The sequence below is a fragment of the Sus scrofa genome, chromosome 2 (genome assembly GCF_000003025.6).
Source record: "Sus scrofa isolate TJ Tabasco breed Duroc chromosome 2, Sscrofa11.1, whole genome shotgun sequence".
In the NCBI taxonomy this organism is placed as follows: Eukaryota; Metazoa; Chordata; class Mammalia; order Artiodactyla; family Suidae; genus Sus; species Sus scrofa.
The window spans coordinates 54,995,461-55,012,270 of record NC_010444.4 but is presented as its reverse complement, the minus strand read 5'-3'; the positions used below and the strand labels follow the sequence as shown (position 1 = coordinate 55,012,270).

General features: G+C 33.0%; 1 protein-coding gene across 1 annotated transcript; it reads left to right on the top strand.

Moving 5' to 3' along the window:
- Positions 13,773-14,711, top strand: LOC100523232 (olfactory receptor 2L8). The gene has a single exon (XM_021085489.1). It carries the CDS (start codon positions 13,773-13,775, stop codon positions 14,709-14,711), a length of 939 nt encoding a protein of 312 aa, XP_020941148.1.

Sequence of the window (16,810 nt, the reverse complement as noted above, 5' to 3'; positions counted from 1 at the left end):
TTGGGATAAATTACTTGCACTGAATTTTTTCTGGTTATAAATTCTTCCATTTTATACAGCTTATTGGATCCCCTTTCTACCTTATAAGTGGAATTCTGCTCAATTCATGAAGTGTTATGTAAAGTGAATTGTTTTATAATTTACTCAATTTAATTTTGAGTTTTTATACTATAAACTGGCATTTGCTATCTTACTCTATCAGCCAAGATTCTAAATGAAAGCAATGACAAAAAATTATACACATTATAATGAAAAATATATATATATTTTCTTTTTTTGGCAGCTCCCATGACATATGGAAGTTACCAGGACAGGGATCAAATCTGAGCCAGATCTGCAATTTATGCAACATACACGGCAACACCAGATCCTTAACCTAATGACCTCTACAGAGACAAGACGGATCATTAACCACACAGGGAACTCTGAAAAATAAATATATTTAAAGTGATTTAATCATCACAAAATCTTCATAAACATGGAAGAATCAAGTGTAATATATGAGAAATAGCCAAGGTGTACTTAAAAATTAATACTGTGAAGACAACACCAAACAAAGGGCAGATAAATAGTATTATCTGCCAGTCCAGAACTATCCAATCAGGAGACTTCATATAATTATGCATGGCTTTAAGGAAGAATTGCAAAAAGACAAGCATGAGAATTATGTCCAGGAAGAAACTGAGCATGTGGTTGGTTGCCAGAGGTAAAAAATCCTGGGAAAGTTAGAATGTAAAGGAGACTGTATTGTGGTAATTAAAATAAAATAGTTGAATGGAATGCCCTATGCAATTTGATCTCTACTGCAGGGACATATTTAAATAGTAATTACGCTAGACTTCTAGCGATAGGGAAATATTCTTCAAAACTACTAGGAGAAAATTTACATCCTGTCTCTGTCCCTTAAAATTATCTTTTCTACCCACAATTGCTTGAGACTGAAAAAAAAAGTAGATAAAAAGACAACATATATATTGTCTTTTTGCCTTTTCTAGGGCCTCTCCCGTGGCATATGGAGGTTCCCAGGCTAGGGGTCTAATCGGAGCTGTAGCTGCAAGCCTACGCCAGAGCCACAGCAATGCCAGATCCAAGCCTTGCCTATGATCTATACCACAGCTCACAGCAACGCCAGATCCTTAACCCACTGAGCAAGGCCAAGGACTGAACTCGCAACCTCATGGTTCCTAGTCAGATTCACTAACCACTGAGCCATGACAGGAACTCTAAAATATTTTTAAAATACAGAGAGCTATAGAGGTTTCTTGCCCAAAATCTAGTCCAAGGTTTCAATAAAATTTCTTCTCAAGGGTTAAATTTTTGGAATGAAGTTCATGGGACCTCTGTCTGTATCATTAGTTATGTTTAAGGATACTAATCAGGTATACATGATGTTTTTCCAACTTTGGAGGTCATGGCCAAATTAAATTTTTAGAGCCTAATTTAATGAGCTTAAAAAAAAACTTTAATGTCATTAGTGTACCTATATAAAATTAAAACAGTTTATTTTGATCTGGTAAAGTGGCAGTTTTCTTGGACATCTGGGTCTCTGAGTATAAAGTGTGAGAACTACCCTATTTTTTTATTGCCTGTTCCCATGGCCATGCTCTCCTTGTTGCCTCTTGATGGATTCAGCAGAAGGGAGGAAGAGAGCCTACTCAGCCTGCAACATCCAACTTACTGTGGTGACTTTCTTCCATGTGCCCATTGCTTATACTTACCTAAGCATGGTGACAATAATTTTTTTTTTTTTTTTGGCCACATCTGCAACATGCAAAGGTTCCTGCACAAGGATGAAACCTGCATTACAATTATAACCAGAACAACATCTGTGACAATGCCATATCCTTAACCCACTGAGCCATAAGGGTACTTTTCCATGATATCACTTCTACGCCATAGTTACATCAATGCTCAACCCTGATATTTATAGCCTGAGAAATCTGAGAAACAAGGAGGTGTTGGGCCACTGAGAATAATGATTCATAGAAGCTGTTCTGTAGAAATGGAGAAAAAAATATACTTTAGTCTCTAGGCCTCAGGTATAGGTTGATTCACTTTGTGTCATCATGAAGAAGCATAATATATTCCATGCTATAGTGAAGGAACTTAAATTAATCTAGATGATAAAAAATTGAATTTTTACATAGTCACGTCATATCCTAAGGCCCAATTTTTAATTTCTCTTGGTGATCCTTTTTTTCTCATACCTATCAAGGTTTATACTTTCAACTAACTATTCAGCAAAAAAGATTTTACTATCATGTATAAATAAAAATGAAAAGTGCCAAAACTAGTGATATCATTCAGCATACTGATTCTATAATACATGTTTTATCTTGTAATATTAGTAAATTAAGTTTAAAGCACACAAATAATATAGGAAGGACCTGATTTATTGTATAAATTTTAATTGGCAATTAAAGTTTTATAATTAAGGTGTACAGTGTGATGATTTGATATACATAAATATTGTGAAATTATCACCACCATCAAGCTAATAAAACATTCCATTGTTTTACATACTGATATGTGTGTGTGTAAATAGTTAAGACTACTTTCTCAGAAAATTCCAAGTATATATATAGAATACTGTTAAATATAGCCACCCTACTCTATATTAGAGTCTCAGAAATTTCCATCCTGTATTTCTAAAACCTTGTACACTTTGACTAAAATGTCACCATTCTCCTCATTCCCCAGCCCCTGATAAAGACCATTCTACATTTTGTTTCTTCAGTATTTGTCTTTCTATTACTGGTTTATCTAGGACTTAACCTAATTTCCTCTAGAGTCATTCATGTTGTCAGAATGACAAGGATTTCCTTCTTTGCTAAGGCTGAATAATATTATATATATATTTACCACATTTTCATCCATTCATACATAGATGGACACTTAAATTGTTTCCATGGCTTTGCTATTATGAATAATGTGGCATGCAGACACCTCGTTATGGTAGTAATTTTATTTCTTTTGAATATATACTTAGAATTGGGATTACTAGATCATATGGTCTATTTTTAATTTTTTTAGAAATATTAATACCATTTCCATATTGACTGTGCTGATTTACATTCCAATAATTGTGGTAAAATGTTAGGAAATTATATTAATTTTGATATTTTTAGACTCATGGCAATTAACATTTAATGTCTACTAGAATTCTAATTAATTAAAAACTTGGCTTAAAGAATGGCAGTTATAACTTGCTTCTCTCCAAATTTATATTAAGTGAAATTTTTTCATCACAAGACAGCAATATCAATGTCATAAAATGCAGAAAAAATATAATAGTTGTTTGCTGTTGAAAACGTTACTTCATCCCACTCAACTATATGACTATAAAATTTGGAAAAAGTGAAAAATATTACATGGAGCAAAAATATTAAAAGGAAAAAAGGTAATGACTGCTTAAAATCAACAATGAAATACTTATTGAGCATTTCATACATTGTGGGATACAAAAAGAAAACTTTCACACACAAAAAATGGAGAGCCAGTATGAAAATTTTAATATAATCATTTTGCTCTTTATTTACAATAAAGCAATTGGTCATTAAAAAATTCAATGTATTCTACTCAAACATTTTAAGACTTCTCTTTAATTCCTGTAATTACCTCCTTATTTCAAGTTCAAACATTCTCCTTAATAGAGTATTTTCTAGAAAGATTTCTCAACTGAATGAAACTGATATTTTGAATCTAATATGATCAACCAGGGTTCCTTACCTAGAAAAAGATAAATATAGTCAGTCCACTTTAAACTGATAATGTAATACTAAAAATGGTTGAATGTTTTATACAATGTCCAGGAATGGAAGTGGATTAGGTCTGAAGACTGCAATCATTAGGAACATCCAATGTGACCCTAAAACTGAGTCCTGTGAAGATAGCACTGTTGAGCCATTTACAGCATCAGAACCATATTATAGGCTCCTGCAGAAGCTTCATAAATGTATATATGTTGAATCCATGTTCCCTTATAGGTTGTGACTTCAGATTTTTGACAGACTCACTCCCAAACTCTGCAATTGCCTGTATCTTTAACATATAATCCACTGTCCTTACATAAATTTCTTTAACTGGATAATTCACTTTTTCATATTCACAAGTTTGAAGTTCCCTCTGTTCCCAAGGATCTCAATATTCCTACCAATAAAGCATGTCATACATATGTTATAGTTAACTTTTTTACTACCACTCCATGGATCGTTAACTGTTTCCCTTTAAAAAACTATTATTAAAATATGATAAACATAAAAGATTATAACAAATTGAAACCATTGCAACTGGCATGATAACTGAGGAGTAGATGTGATGAGTATTTCATAAGTCATCTCTGTCTACCCTTTTATTCCTTCTCACCGCAATTCGGCCATTTTTAATTTTTGTATTATTTTTAACTCAATGAATTTTATTATTCATATATAAATACATAGCTGTACAATGATCATCACCATAAAATTTTATAGCATTTGCATCCCAAACACCCAGCCCACCCCTCCCCACTTACTGGTCTCCTTTGGTGACCATAGGTTTTTCATAGTCTGTGAGTCAATATCTGTTCTTCAAAGTTCATTGTATTCATTTTTTTATATTCCAAATATAAATGATAGCATATGATGTTTGTGTCTCACTGTCAGACTAACTTCACTTAGCATGATAATTTCTAGGTCTATACATCTTGCTGCAAATGCCATTATTTCATTTGTTTTTATAACTAAGTAGTATTACATTTTGTATATGTACCACATTTTCTTTATCGAATCCTCTGACATGGACATTTAGGTTGCTCCCATGTCTTGGCTATTGTATATATGCATATCTTTTTGAGTCATGGTTTTCTCTGGATAGATGCCCCGGAATGGGAAATACAGCCCTTTTTACAACTTCTATAGCACAGTTTCATTTTGCCATTAAAATTTTATGTGTAGATCATGTGCTTTCTTGTGTCTGGCTTCTTTTCCTTCACATTATGTCTGTTAATGCTTATCTGTACATCTGTGGATTATTAATTGACATTTCCATTAATTAATCTACTTGGTAGCTATCTTCTATTTACTTGCATGGATTAATAGGCATATGTGAACATTGCAGGTTTTACCAAATACCACAACTATACATGCTGTCTTTTTATTTTGTTTTATTTTTTTCCCTCACCTACAGCATTTGCAAGTTGATCACCCCAGGGATCAAATCTGACCTGCAGCTGTGACCTACACCACAGCTGTGGCAACACTGCATTCTTAGCTAACTGCACTGTGCTGGGGATTGAACCCATGTCCCTGCAGAGACAATGTGAAATTCTTAACCTTCTGCACAACAATGGGAACACCTTGAACAAGTCTCTTGAAAACTCTATAGATAAATGTATTTGGAAGAGATTCAGACATGGAAGGTGTATGTCATTGGACGTGCTCATGGTTGTCGTATTTCCCCCATTTTATTAAGGCATAATTGACAAATATATATATTAAGAAGTACAAAATGATGGTTTGATACATACGTATAGACCATTAACTATTAATCATCACTGTTTTTTTTCTTCTTCTTCTTCTTTTCTCCAGATTCTTTTTATTGAGTATTTGCTCTATCTTCAAAATATGTGCATCTCAAGCATATCTTGATTATTCTCGGCCAGTTATATTTCTACATAATTATTAGAATTAACTTACAAAAATTTCCACCAAAACGTGTGGGATTTTTATTGTGACTGCATACTATTTGGATAATAATTTGAGGAGGAAGAAATATTTTATATTTTGATTCAACTTAGCAAATAATATGTCACCACATATATGTCCATTTACAAAGGTTATGAATGCATTCACATTATAGCTCATTTTATGGGGATATATTTCTTTTATGAGTTATTACTATTTTCAAGAATGTTGCATAGAAATATTTATCACCTGTATTTTGCTATGTTGGGACACAGAAAGGTGACTTTTTCTAAAAGAAGTAAATACGATCTTTCACTAGAACGGTGTGATTTTATAAATAATTAAACTGGACTGAATTAAACATTATTTGTCTTTTTTTTTTTTTTTTGGCCTTTTCTAGGGCCGCACTTGCAGCATATGGAGGTTCCCAGGCTAGGGGTCTAATCGGAGCTGTAGCTGCTGGCCTTCGTCATTGCCACAGCAAAGCGAGATCCGAGCCATGTCTTCGACCTACACCACAGCTCACAACAATGCCAGATCCTCAACCCACTGAGCAAGGCCAGGGATCAAACCTGCCACCTCATGGTTCCTAGTCAGATTTGTTAGCCACTGAGCCACGACAGGAACTCCTCCGAATTAAACATTTTTTAAAGTTAAAAAAACTCAACTCAGGATATTATTTAAATTATGCATTCTTCTTCTTTTAGGATAAAAGAAATTCACAGTGCCATGCTATACCTGGTTTTGTGCTGTGTCTGTAGGAAGTATGTGACATTCAATAATCATTACTTTCCACTGTATTCTTGGGGAAGAAATGGTTATTTTTAGAATTAAATTATTCCATGAATTTTCTGGGGTATGGAATGGGCTGTGTGGGATTTGCTTCCTGATCTTCTGACTGAAAACATTATTTTTTTCATCATGGTTATCATATTGGAAAGATGGCAGAATAGAAGATTATATCCTGCATTCCTTCAAGGAAACATGGATATAAATAACCATCCATGCACAAATATTCCTTCACTAGAGCTCTGGATTCCAGACAAGATATTTTAGGACTCAGGTGGAGCACAGAATTGGGAAAAGACACATTGAAGTGGGAAGGAAGGAGTTTTTCTTCACCTGAGCCATTTTTCCCCAATACCATGAAGCACAGGGCAGATAGAGATTTAGTCTTCTTTAGAGCTCTCCCATCAGGAAGAGAAGGTCAAATGAGCACCCGATTTTAATATAAACCCAAACATCAAGCTTAATCACGCATGGACCATGAGAGCTGACATGCTCATGTTATATCTGCTACCCTCTCCTAAATTTCTGGCTGGGCTTGCTGATTCAAGGCTGCCCCTCTCAAGTGTAGCTTATAAAGACTTTAAATATGAAAACTCCAATTCAAGAATAAAAGTTCCCAAGTTTGGAATATGAAAATACCAAATAACAAAATAATGCACAGGCAACTGGCTCTAAAGGACTGGTGATCTTAAAGCAGTCAGATGAAGAATTGAGATTATTTATCTTAAAGAATTTTAGTGAGTAAAAAGAGAATACAGATAATCAAGTGATATCAGATAATAAATTTGAACAAAATGAGAATTTCAAGAAAAATTTTGATACCTTAAGAGGAGCAAGCCAAAATTCTAGAACTGAAGAACACAGCGACTGAACTGAAAAAATAAATATCAATAAAGGTTGAACAGTAGACATGATCAAGCCAAAGAAAGAATGAATAAACTCAAAGACAAATTGTTTGATTTTTTTCCAGATTGAAAATCAAAGAAAGGTACAAAAACCTGAAAGAGCGCACAGAATTTATGGGCTTTCATAAACAAACAATATATGCATTATGAGAATTCCAGAAGGACCAAAGAGAAAGGGAGACAGAAGGCTTATTTAAAATAATATTGACACAAGCTTCCCAAATCTGAGGAGTGAAATGAACATCTGGATCCATGAAGACCAAATAATTCAAAATAAATTTAAAAAGTCTTTAGTGAGACACACTATAATAAAAATACTCAATTAAAAATATATTTAAAAAATTTAAACAGCTCCAATATTACACCTTCACAAAGAAAATATGTAATTACTTGAAATGTAATATCTTTTATTATATTTTCTGCAGTAACATTGCATTGTTATATTTTTCTAAATATTGCATCAAAATTAGTCAATTATTATTTTATTTATTTTGTTTAATAAGTGATTTTTTTTACAATTTAACATGAATTCCTATTGAATGGAAACCCCTGAAAGTATTTCATACCTACAATAAATTCCCACATATTTGATATATTAAGAATTTGGCTTACATGTTTTTATAAAACTAACCATATTCCATTTAACTTATTAAAATGTTGGCTAATATAACCAAAACTGGGAAATAAATTAATATATGCAGGCATATCATTAACATACACTTACTGAATATAAGGTATATGATCCAAAATGTTCATAGCAATATTAATACTGGAAGAATTTAAATAAATACTTTCTTTCCCCAGTGATTTGATCCTTAACACACCTTCCCCAACTTTGGTATTAGTCCATCCTTAGCCATGTTTGACTTAATCTACATTCATTAAAACTCAGTAGGCATTCCTATATAAGTAAAAAAAAAACCAGAGAAAGTATAAAAAAAGTCCTCCAGGTAAATAAATCCTAGAATCATTTTGCCACCAAGTTTTCATGGAAGTATTTAAAATGTCAACTGTTAGAGACAAAAGATTAATATATATATTCATATAGAAAAATTTCAAAATTTACTCAGAAAAGAACTTTGTTTATGTAATGACCATTTGACCTCTGTCAGCTAATCAAACCAGTGAGTGTGTGAAAGTGCGCCCATAATAAAATGTGATAATCCTAATAGTATTTTTATTTTTATTCACCACAGAAGAGACACTTTAGCGTGTGCTTAAGAGAAATTTATTCATAACTAAGTATTTCTGTTTATAATAAACAACAAATATATCAGACATCTTATTAGTTAGGAAACCCCTAAAAGAAAATATATTAGACAGGAGTTCATTTAAACAAGATATATAAATTAGTTATACTAAAATACGTATTCTTAGAAATAAGAAGTTGATGGGCTGTTCAAACTCTTCTCTTTCTTTTTTAAAATATGAAGTTCGTTTAAAGTAAAAACATGTTATCCATTCTGAGAATTCATCTGATTGTGAATAATCAATTGTGAAATGATAGTAAAACCTAGCAAAATTGATAATAAAGGCAATTTCTGATATTGCCTGTGAGTCACTGTCCTAGACTTGTGGGGAATGGATCTACACTTAATTATACCAAGTTCTGAAATATAATTAAATATAATTATGATATTCTAAGAAAAGTATGTAATAAAAGTTTATATTCATTTACATTGTGCTTCAATTAGTAGAAGAATTTACTTGGCTCTAATTGAGACTAGACATTTACATAAAAAAAGAAAGTTGAAGGATAGACACTGTTTATTAAAGAAAGGATACAATTGTATCCATAGCCTGTTGTGTATCCTCTAGAAATGAGAAAGCTTTCAGTGAATTAGAGAATGTTTGAAAACAACATAGTTATCTACTCTTAAGGAGTAGAGAGACACCTTGTCATCTAAGGACACTGTGTAATCCCATAGGTGCTGATTATATAATATTAATCCTTTTGACAGTGTTGGTTACTGTTTGGATTGAAATCATTCAGGATTTAAGGTAAGCAGTTTGGGAAATGTGTAATGTGTTCTTTGTAAAACTTGGTTAAGAAACAAAAGAACTTGAAGTTTGAAATACAGTATTGGCTGCACTTTTTACTTCTGCTTTCAGAAGAAACTGTAGAGTAAAAAATGGACAAGAAAAGTGGTTTTGGAACAATGTGCTTTTCTTAATGGGAAACGAGAGGAGGGGCATGGAAGATACTTTGGCTGTGCTTAAGTGATATTTGAAGAATAAATCTAATACTAAAGGTATCAATCCTAAATAAGGATTGTGAAAGAACTTGTGTCTTATAGCCAGCATGCACACACACATGCACACACATGCATGCACACACACACACACACACACACGCACGCGCGCGCACACACACACACACACACTTTGAAGGATAACTTCTAGAAATGATCCAGGTAACTAATGATGCTGTTAGTTACAGTTAACCATTTTTGGTTTTAAAGGATATATATTGAAATTAAAGTATGTTATGCTGTTAGTATTTACCTCTTATTTATTAGCTTTTTTATTTCCTGTATACATCAATAAATTTCCAGTAAAGAAAGTAATATCTGAATAAATAGTCTTCTGGAGGTTGTGAGAATCAAATTGATATAGCATAAAGAGACAATCAGAAACTGTATCACCATGCCATTGTGATGGATGCCTTTGAGTGAAAGTAAATGATGGTGATGGCAATCATATTGATGAGGATGCTAAAATTTACAACTAATTTTCAATGATGTTTTATACCTAGGCAAGCATTATTTTTTTAATGGATTGTTTGTAATATCCCATGTTTCTTTATAACAATTCTACAGAAAATATACAGGTTCAGATAGTTAAATTTCTTATTCTAAGCTTACATTACCTGTGAATAGGTGAGCTAGAATTATAATTAGTTTTAAACCTAAAATCTTGCCAGTGTACTTGTGTAATAAAGCAGAATAAACATACTCTCTTTGCAAAACAAAATTTGGAGGACATATAATCAGTTTCTATCTTTAAAAATATCTGTCTACCTAATTATCTATTTATTAATATTTGGTCACCATTGTAAAACATCATGAAATGGCATTAATTAGAAACACCCAAACATATACACAGACAAATGTTCACTGTGTATTTAATATCTCTTTATACTATAAAAATTATGGTTCTCAAAATGTATAGCTTTAAAAATTAAAAATATACATTATTTTTTATTAAATACTATCAATAAAATTCAGTAAACTAATATAAACCATTATGCAATCTTTATGTCTTTTTTAGTCATTCTTATAGAAACACAAGTGAATATGTAATCTCATGTAGGCTTCCATGTAAGGTTACTCTACTCTACACTAATATGTTTGTCTAGACACTGGAGAACACATTTTTGGTCAGATTCTATGAAAGCCATTTTACAATACTGTCAACTTGTCAATTATAAATAATTAACGGCAATGAAAAATGATTCTTTTTTTTTTTTCCGCTTTTTAGGGCCACACCTGTGGCATATGGAAGTTCCCAGGCTAAGGGTCAAATTGGAGCTACAGCTGCTGACCACAGCCAGAGCGACACAGGATCTGAGCCATGTCTGCAACCTACACCACAGCTCACAGCAATGCTGGATCGCTGGCCCACTGAGCGAGGCCAAAGATGGAACCCACGCCCTCATGGATACCAGTTGGATTCGTTTCCACTGTGCCACACTGGGAACTCCCCCCAAAAATCTTATTGTATACATTTATATAGATAATGTCAGCCAATTTTTAGAAACTAAGATAATTTTACTTCCAATAATATTAGAAGAGACAAAAATGGACATCCTTGTTTTTTCACTCTCTATGAAAGGAAAAGATTTCAGTCTTTCTCAATTGAACATGTTAGTTGTAAGTTCAATTTTTAACTGTGACTTCAGTTTCACATCATTTTAATATTTTATTCAAGTAAAGCAAGAATATGATCTCAACAACCCACAGTATAAGATTCCTTCTGATCCAAAGGCAAATATTTTATAGTATTTTAGCACTCTTCTATTTTTCCATATATTTTTCTCCAATATGCCTAACTTGCCATGTTTAATTACTAAATATTGATAATATTTCTTGTCTCTTACTCTGGCCACTCTGGATTGAAACCTTCCCCATCCACATTGCCACCTACATCTTTTTTTTCTCCTCCCCCATCCTTTCCACATACTTACATCTCACTTTGTGTCTTGGTTGATAGCATTTTTTTTCACCTTCTAGTATATATAACTAAATTAAAAATATAACTTATTGTAAAAACTGATGATATTTTAGTTAGTATTTTAATATAAATACCTCTCAGTATAGCTATTTTCTCACCCAAGACATTTTAGGACCACATATTTATAGGCAACATTGAAAATTTTCAGAATTTTTTTTTCTTTTAATTCTGGTAGGGTTTTGTTTTTTATTTTTTCATTTGGTCCATGAAAGTTTTAATTTTTTGTAAATCACTATTTTTTTTTAATTTTCAAGAGACTTTGTTACTTAACACTTTGTTTTCAATATGTAATGATATTTATATTGCAATATGATAATGTATCTAGCATCTTTGAACATTGAAATCCTATTTTTCACAAGTGCATTATTTTCTACAATTTTCAAACATTTCACCTCATTGTATAATTGTTCGTGAATGTATGTTGTGTATGTGTACATGTGTACATCTTCCTCTTTCATATTAAAGACTTCCTTAATAATTGTTTCTAAAAATATTTACAAATAAAACATTACATAATATGTAAGGCTTGTTCAATTTAAACATCTCTGTAAAGAATTCTGCTTCCTAGCTCCTTGAAGAAGACACCTAGATACCATTTCTTTTTTCCATTTAGTTGACCGATATGTCTATCCAAGTTCTTATTTCAAAGGGTTCTAAACCATTTCTTCTCTTGTTGTGCCTTATTCCTCTTGTACTCCTTTAATTCATAACATATCTATTTTTGTATCATCATGATAGTTGAGTTTTAACAGGGAGAGATTATAAATACACTAATACACTATACACTAATCTAGAATCTACACTATACACTAATCTAGAATTACAGCTTTATGTAAAAAAAAAGGTAAAAATTAATTCTGTAAGACAAAGTACCATAAATCAGTGTATAGCAGTGTTAAAGAGGCAGAGAGATATAAAACATGCTCTTTGGGAGACTGTGCACAGATTCATATCTATGAGGAGTGAGGTGTATAGACATACAGTCAAAGAAAGGCTTTACTCTTAACTGCAGCATTGAGAAACTCACTGAAGAGGCAGACGAAAGTGACTTTTTGTAATTAATACTTGACAATTAGTATTCATTTTATATTACACAAAAGATAAGCCAAATTAATACCTAACTTCAAGGAGGGTTAATTTGAAACTTCTGAGCAAAGTGGTCTAAGAGAGAAAATAACTTCTCAGAATAGATGACAAGTTGCTGCAGTCTTACACAACTTAGGACTGAAATATGAAAAAGAAATCATACTGTGATGGTAGTAAACTTTTTAATATGTTCATTTGCTCTGATTTCCTACGAATATATTTTGAATATGACATTTGAGTTTGGTGTCACTTGAATTTGTGTCAGTAAAATTTATTGATCCTAATGTTATCACAATAAAATAGTTTTATAGTGTTCAAGATTTCTTGGAAAATATTTTTGTCAAAATATTTGCACTTCCATACATATATATTTTTTTTTTTTAGGGCCATTCCTGTGGCATATATAATTTCAGGCTAGGGGTCTAATCAAACCTTTAACTGCCAGCCTACGCTTCTGCCACAGCAATGCCAGATATGAGCTATGCATGTCTTTGACCTACACCTCAGCTCAGGGCAATGCTGGATCCCTAAAGACTAAGCAAGGTCAGGGATTGAACCCACATCCTCATAGATATTAATTGGATTCATTTCAACTGAGCCAAAATGGTAATTCCTACATTTTCATATTTTATTTTATTTATTTTTTTTTTCTGTCTTTTTGCCATTTCTAGGGCTGCTCTCGTGGCATATGGAAGTTTCCAGGCTAGGAGTCTAATCGGAGCGCTAGCTGCTGGCCTACACCAGAGCCATAGCAACGCGGGATCTGAGCCACGTCTGCAACCTATATCACAGCTCAAGGCAATGCCGGATCCTTAACCCACTGAGAAAGGCCAGGGATCAAACCCGCAACCTCATGGTCCCTAGTGGGATTAGTTAACCATGGAGCCACGATGGGAACTCCTATATTTTCATATTTTAATCTTTGCTCAAAAATAAGGCTACTTTTTTTCTAAAATTTATGTTTAGTCCCTAACTTGAGCTATGAAATTTTAAATAATAATAAAGAGTGTGACTAAAATAACTTTAAAATACCTTATTGTTTCAAATGAAACTTATTCTTATGTCTGCTTTTAGAAAAAAATTATGTGCATTCCCCATGGAAAACTATAATCAAACATCAACTGATTTCATCTTATTGGGGTTGTTCCCCCCTTCAAGAATTGGCCTGTTTCTTTTTATTCTCGTTGTTCTCATTTTCCTAATGGCTCTATTTGGCAACCTCTCCATGATCCTTCTCATCTTTATGGACATCCATCTTCACAAACCCATGTATTTTTTACTTAGTCAGCTATCCCTAATTGACCTAAATTACATCTCCACCATTGTCCCCAAAATGGCCTACAATTTTCTGTTTGGAAACAAATCTATTTCCTTCATTGGATGTGGGGTTCAGAGCTTCTTCTTCTTGACTTTAGCAGGGGCAGAAGCATTGCTCTTGGCCTCTATGGCTTATGATCGTTATGTGGCCATTTGCTTTCCTCTTCACTATTCCATCAGAATCAGCAGAAGAGTGTGTGTGTTGATGATAACAGCATCTTGGATAATGGGCTCTATCAACTCCTGTGCACATACCACATATGCCCTGCATATCCATTATTGCCGATCCAGAGCAATCAATCATTTCTTCTGTGATGTCCCAGCCATGCTGACTCTAGCCTGCATGGACACCTGGATCTATGAATACACAGTGTTCGTCAGTACTATCCTCTTCCTTTTGTTGCCTTTCATTGGTATTGCATGTTCCTATGGCCGTGTTCTGCTTGCTGTCTATCACATGAACTCAGCAGAAGGGAAGAAGAAGGCCTATTCGACCTGCAGCACCCACCTCACTGTGGTGACTTTCTACTATGTTCCCTTTGTTTACACTTATCTACGCCCAAGAGATCTCAGATCTCCAACAGAGGACAAGGCTCTGGCTGTCTTCTACACTATTCTGACTCCAATGCTTAATCCTGTTATCTATAGCCTGAAAAACAAAGAGGTAATGGGGGCACTAAAAAGAGTAATTCAGAGAATCTTCTCTGTGAAAGTGTAGCTAATGCTTTTGCATGAGTACCAACAGTTGAATATAAATCCATTCATCTTCATATAGTATTTTAAAAGATTATTTTATTATTAAATGCCAAGAATAAATTCATCTAGACATGAAAAAAAAAAAATTACTCAGATGATCCTCTTTACTCCTAAGTAGCCACTTCAACTCTTAGATAGTATCTCTCAGGTCAGATTTCATGCTCTGCTTACTACATCCTTTAGTTCTACTGAAGTAGGTTGGTGAAAGTTAATTTTCATGAACCAATTTTAGTAATTCGTATTTTGGCATAGTTCCCTTCCTAAACATGTCCTGAACTACATACAATAAAAACCCATAATCTCAAGTCAACTTCCCAGATGAATTGTTATCACTGTTCATCTTTGATCAATGAAGAAAAATTATTTATCTCCCAGGTGTGGCAGGAAAGGGAGGGTTCATAAGCTACATAATATGTAGGGCACATAGAAGTGATAATAGACTCTTGTTCAAAATCAGAAAATGATTGACATGTTGAAATGTTTGAAATAATGACATGATTGAAATGATGAAAATGTTGCTCAAATGTACTTTTTTACAAACTTATTTCATTAGTTACAAAATACAATGCAAATTGCAAACATTATTTTGTGTTAGAATTTTATATACAATAAAAAATAATATTTTCTTGTGACGTACTTATTAATTATAAGGGTTTTGGTCTCACATTTCTCCAAATTAATTTTCATCTGAATTTATAACTTAGAAACTTTATTCTCTCAATATAACTAAAAGTTATTTCAATCACTTGAAATTCTTTTTTTTTTTTTTTTTGTCTTTTTAGTGCTGCATCTATGCCGTATGGGTTCCTAGGCTAGGTGTCCAATCAGAGCTGTAGCTACTGGCCTACACCATAGCCATAGCAACACAGGATCCAAGTCTAGTCTGTGACCTCCACCACAGCTCACGGCAATGCAAGATCCTTAACCCACTGAGCTAGGCCAGGGATCAAATCTGCATCCTCATGGATATTAGATTTTTTTTCCACTGAGCCACTGCAGGAACTGCTATTTTTGATTATTTTTAATGTTTTTTTTTTTAATTTTTAAAGAACTGTTTGTTACTGGAGCTCTTAGGAGTGTTTCTAGGTTTTGAAAACATCAGGCTGAACTTCTGATAAATTATATCCAAATGTATATTTTTGTAAAGAACAGTGTTTTCATATTTTTGATGCTTCTCAAACAGAATTTTTTCCTAAAAATATTTATCTCATGAAGCAGTTTTACCCCATGGATTCCAACATTCCATTATATTTAAATCTGAATTTAATTTTAAATATAAATTTTACTAATGTTATTTTAAAGATTTCTTTCAAATTTCTCAAAATTTGTGGACTTTGCATAAGATACAAAATGTGGTTTTACATTTCAAATGCAAGTTCATTTATTTTATCACTGTACCTTCAATTATAAGGTACATTGATGTTATTGTTTTTGTTTATAATTGTTTTCTAAATTTATAGGAAAAAAGTATTATTTTTCCATCAGTCATCTTTCAGATTGCTTTTATAACTTTAAATAATATTTAAACACCATTTCCATTTCTAAGACTGTGGATATTTGTTTTACAGTGTTTCAACAGTTTTTAAGACCATATATTCTGTCCTCTTTGATAAATGCTAGTAATCCCTTGATATGCTGTATTGGAATAATTTGTGCACACTTATTTTGTAATAATATACTGAAAAAAATTTCTACCAAAGCCTCCTAACATTTTCTGTTCTGACTCTCTTGTGAGATACTTAATAATTTTGCAAATAACCTAGGGATATTCTCTGGTTAGAATGGTAAGTCAATCCTCAACCCACCATGGGTCATTCTTCTGCCAGGCAAAGCCCTTTCTGTATCTTAGGTAGTAGCCACTTCTACTATTGTTGTTAAGTCTGCAGCTGCTGCTGTTTCACCACCAACTACTTGGGCCCATGTTTTTGTCCCTTGAGTTCATAGGGTGCCCTGAACTCTAATATGCATGTGTGTGTGTGTTTGTGTGTGTGTGTGTGTGTGTGTGTTTGCACGTAAAGTCTAGCCCATTTGTTTGATGATATGTACAATTTCTACTTCTGG

What these genes read in the sequence shown, in the direction of transcription:
- LOC100523232 (XM_021085489.1), top strand. Translation starts at nt 13,773, where the DNA reads ATGGAAAACTATAATCAAACATCAACTGATTTCATCTTATTGGGGTTG.